At 26.8% G+C, this 3,906-nt stretch overlaps 1 protein-coding gene across 2 annotated transcripts in view; it reads left to right on the plus strand.

The window, feature by feature from the left end:
* The window catches only part of LOC108692949, a 19,260-nt gene extending 18,127 nt beyond the window's left edge, over positions 1-1,133 (plus strand). For both annotated transcript variants that reach the window (XM_018201534.1, XM_018201533.1), the window contains one exon: positions 799-1,133. In XM_018201534.1, the coding sequence (XP_018057023.1) occupies positions 799-1,121 (323 nt within the window). In that variant the 3' untranslated portion in view covers positions 1,122-1,133. The remainder of the gene's footprint in view (positions 1-798) is intronic.
* The last annotated feature ends 2,773 nt before the right edge of the window (positions 1,134-3,906 follow it).

A 3,906-nucleotide genomic window follows, 5' to 3' on the forward strand; every position in this document is an offset into this window, starting at 1 on the left:
GAATAAAAAATTAACTTAACATAAGTCAATATTGAATTAACTTAAGTTAAAAAAAAAGTTAATTTAAAAAAAATTATTTTTTAGATCATAATATCCTAATTTTTCTTAAAATGAAATTAAATAACTACAATATAGATTATTAAGTAAATAAAATTTTTAATTTTTTTATTCATATGTGATATAAGTACATAATAATATAATTATATAAGTTATATAAATTATAACTTTAAAAAAACAGCCAGCCTAAAGAAGATATAAAATCAGTGATTACTTTTTAATAAATCTTAAGTCATAAGAAATTGACCAATTACAATCGAATGCGAGAAGAAATATTTGACTGTAATTGATCAATTTCTTATGACTTAAGACTTAAAACACCTATTGTAGATCCAAATTAAGACTTATGGCATAAGGCATAAGCAATTAAAGGGTTGTATAAGGCATAATCAATTAGCATTATTAGCAACCATCTTAAGAAATTACTTAAGATGGTTTTAAAATATGAACAGATTGCGCCCTTAATCTTATTACATCTTATTATTTGTTTATTTAAAAGAGGTAAAAAAATTTTTTAACTTAAAAAAAAATTAAAAAGTTAACGTTTAAAAGTAACTTAGTTAAGTTAAAATTTAATGCATTTAAAATTAACTAAGTTAAATTAAAAGTTATTAATTTTTTTAACTTTTTTTTTTAACTTTTTTTTAACATTTTAACTAGTTATTACTCAACCCTGAATTTATTTCATTTCCCACGTTATTTTCGATGCGTTTCTAATACTATTCTCAATCTTTCTCACAGATCTCTTGAGCATTGTCGTGCGTACAATAATACTCGTACGGCGCAACCGTATCCTTCAAAGGCGTTTGAATGCGTTGCGGGCGGAAACACGAAGGTTTCTCCGTTCTGTATTAAATAATCCAGAAAATCAACAACGAAGGTCGCAAATGCCACATTTGGAGGATTCATCATCTACGGAGAAAATCGTCTCAACGTTATCGCCTCTACTTCCTGCCGATCCAACAAAAAATTCATTTCAAATCACCAGTTGCGGTAATCGTGACTATCCCAATGACGAATCAAGTCCGTCTGATAAATCCGAAGCGAGCTGGAGTGAATGTTGATTTTTTAATACCCGGACATTGATAACTTCTCAACTGACATGTAAATAGGCGGTGAGTCATTCAGGCGTTCACACCTATTTTATGTATATAGACAAAGAAGTTTAACTTTAAATATATTTTAATATACCTCTCTTCGAGAGAATACATAAATTCTTCTCCTGTCTCTCTTCGAGAGAATACATAGAGTCTTCTCTTGTTCTACATAATATATAAAAATAATATATAAAAAATTGATTAATTGTATTTCTGATAACATTACTCTGCAAAGTCCCAAGTGTCTAAGACTCAAATATCATTAACTTTCATGAGTTATTTAGAGTATGAATAGGTATTCCAGAATTAACGGAAAATGAACTTGCAACATTTTCTTGTAAAATTTGAGTTTGTTGAAGAAATGAGCATTATTCATTTTCGAATTATAAATTTGAAAATTAAGCTTTAAAAGTTAATGAATGATGGGATTTGCAATAAAATTAATTAATAATTATATTTGTCATAATTATATTAGTCAAGTAAATTTAATAGAATTTTTATTTGAGGCTCGATTATGAAGATGTCGAACTGAATAAATACAAAGTAACAATATATAACATTACATGAATGTTATAATTTTCTACTCAACAATGTTACGTGCAAAAAAATATTAGATATTATAAGAAGTATTAGATATTATACTTACATTGTTAAGTATAATATCTAATTATAATAATATTGATGTAATGTTATTTTGCGGGAAATATTAGAATGTGAGGAATTGAAAACGATGACATTCTTCGATATAAAAAAAAAATGATTTTTTGTTACTTTCAATTTTATGAAGGAAACAATGCTATAAATATATCCAGTTTTATCTATTCTGGTACTCTCTCTCTCTCTCTCTCTCTCTCTCTCTCTCTCTCTCTCTCTCTCTCTCTCTCTCTGCCTTCGTATTCAGGTATTTACAATACGCTATTTAGAATATCGCAAGACCTGTCTAAACAAATAGATTGTTTGTTTAACAAGTTCGATTCGAAAGAATTTAGATTAAAAGAGCAATTTCGCTATGCGCTGCAATTATGTGAGATATATTTTCGATTATATGAAATATAAAAGAGATTCCAAAGTAATCGTAATTATTCTAAAAGTATTCTGAGATCTAATGAAAAGAACTATTCTTCCTTAATATATGATAGGATGATAGGATTCGATTTTTTCCAACGCAAAAGTTAAACTTTTGCTGTTTGAGATACCGAAACAAATAAAATTTGTTACTCTTGAATGATTTCAAAAAACTCGCCGGATGGCGATTAAAAGAAATGAAGTACTAAGTTAAGTATCAAGTTTGGCCACTGCAAGTAATCTTTGATTAAACATCAGATATTTACTAAACATTTAGATGGCATAAACATTAAAAAAAGATATTAGTATAATCACTTCAAATAATGTAATATATAATATTCAAAAGAACGCCATAATTAATCTAGTTTATTAGGATCTCGGCAATTAAGCTATCCTTACATGATTTTTTATTAGTAATACACTCTTTATTAGTAGTACACTCAATCATTAAAAGATAAAATAGATGTTATAAGATCAATCTGCTATTTGATGACGAAGTAAAAAACGAATAATATTATAATATGATACGCAATTCGGAAATGTTCAATTTAGAAATTAAACATAGAAAAATTTTGGATAATTAAAATACGTTGAATATTTATTTGTGCATTGACTTCTAATAATTTTCGTTCATTAGAATACAATAGAAAAGTTGCGGAAAATTACAATGTGATACTTAATTTAGAAGCGTCTCAATTTATAAGTTAAATATTCAAAAAAAGCTTCGATTCCAAGTAGCACTTATATGCGTTTTTTTTAGCGCTTTTTCTATTAAGCGCTGTATTCTATTTGGAATGTTACATATAAAAAACTTTTGAATAATGAAAATACTTTGGCTAATTTGCGTATTGATTTTGAATGATTTCCACTTATCCGAATAAAATAAAAAGTTGCAAAAACGTTATATTATTATTACGTTTGTGGGCCGCTCCATATTTGTATCATTTGATATTTATTACATTTTGTTACCAAAATATTTTTGAAATTCTTAAGGAAGATCAATATAATACATTAGAAAAATAATTAATAATATATGACGGTATCAAATTAAAGAATTCGCTGAATGGAAAATGGAATTTAACCGGCTGCGCCTTCCCTTTATATATATAGACAAAAATTCTAAAAAATAAATTAAAAACATGCTGTTTAAATTAGAAACTTCTCTTAAATGACTAGTATTTCAAAAGCAGAAGCGATAATGATCTACAATTCTCGTAACGTTTACAGATCCTTGAATATTATACATACAATCGTTGTATATGCTTTGGTATAATGTATAATCACTGTAGAGTTAAAGTCAATTGAAAAAAAATTCTCTCGGATTTTTTGATGGAAAATATCGATCTAACAATTTAATTAATATCAATTGATTTTTATTACTGTAATATGGCTGTGAGGTTTGTATTTGCATCCGCATCTTCGCATTTTCGCAACAAACAATATTTTATCTAACTTGCGTAGCTATTTCATCGAACAGACAGCTGCAGAACAGTTCTGCAGCTATATTATAATGCGCAATTTTATGTAAAAGTTTTAGTTCAATTAATATATTACGCACTTACATGCCAGCTCGTGGCAGTCATCATAGATAATGACATTTATTTATTAACTTATCGAAAAATATTAATTTTTTTTTTAAAGAAAAGATTAATAAAATTGATATTTACAGAAATTAACATCAGATTTG

Source organism: Atta colombica, unplaced genomic scaffold (assembly GCF_001594045.1).
Source record: "Atta colombica isolate Treedump-2 unplaced genomic scaffold, Acol1.0 scaffold83, whole genome shotgun sequence".
NCBI classification, from domain to species: Eukaryota; Metazoa; Arthropoda; class Insecta; order Hymenoptera; family Formicidae; genus Atta; species Atta colombica.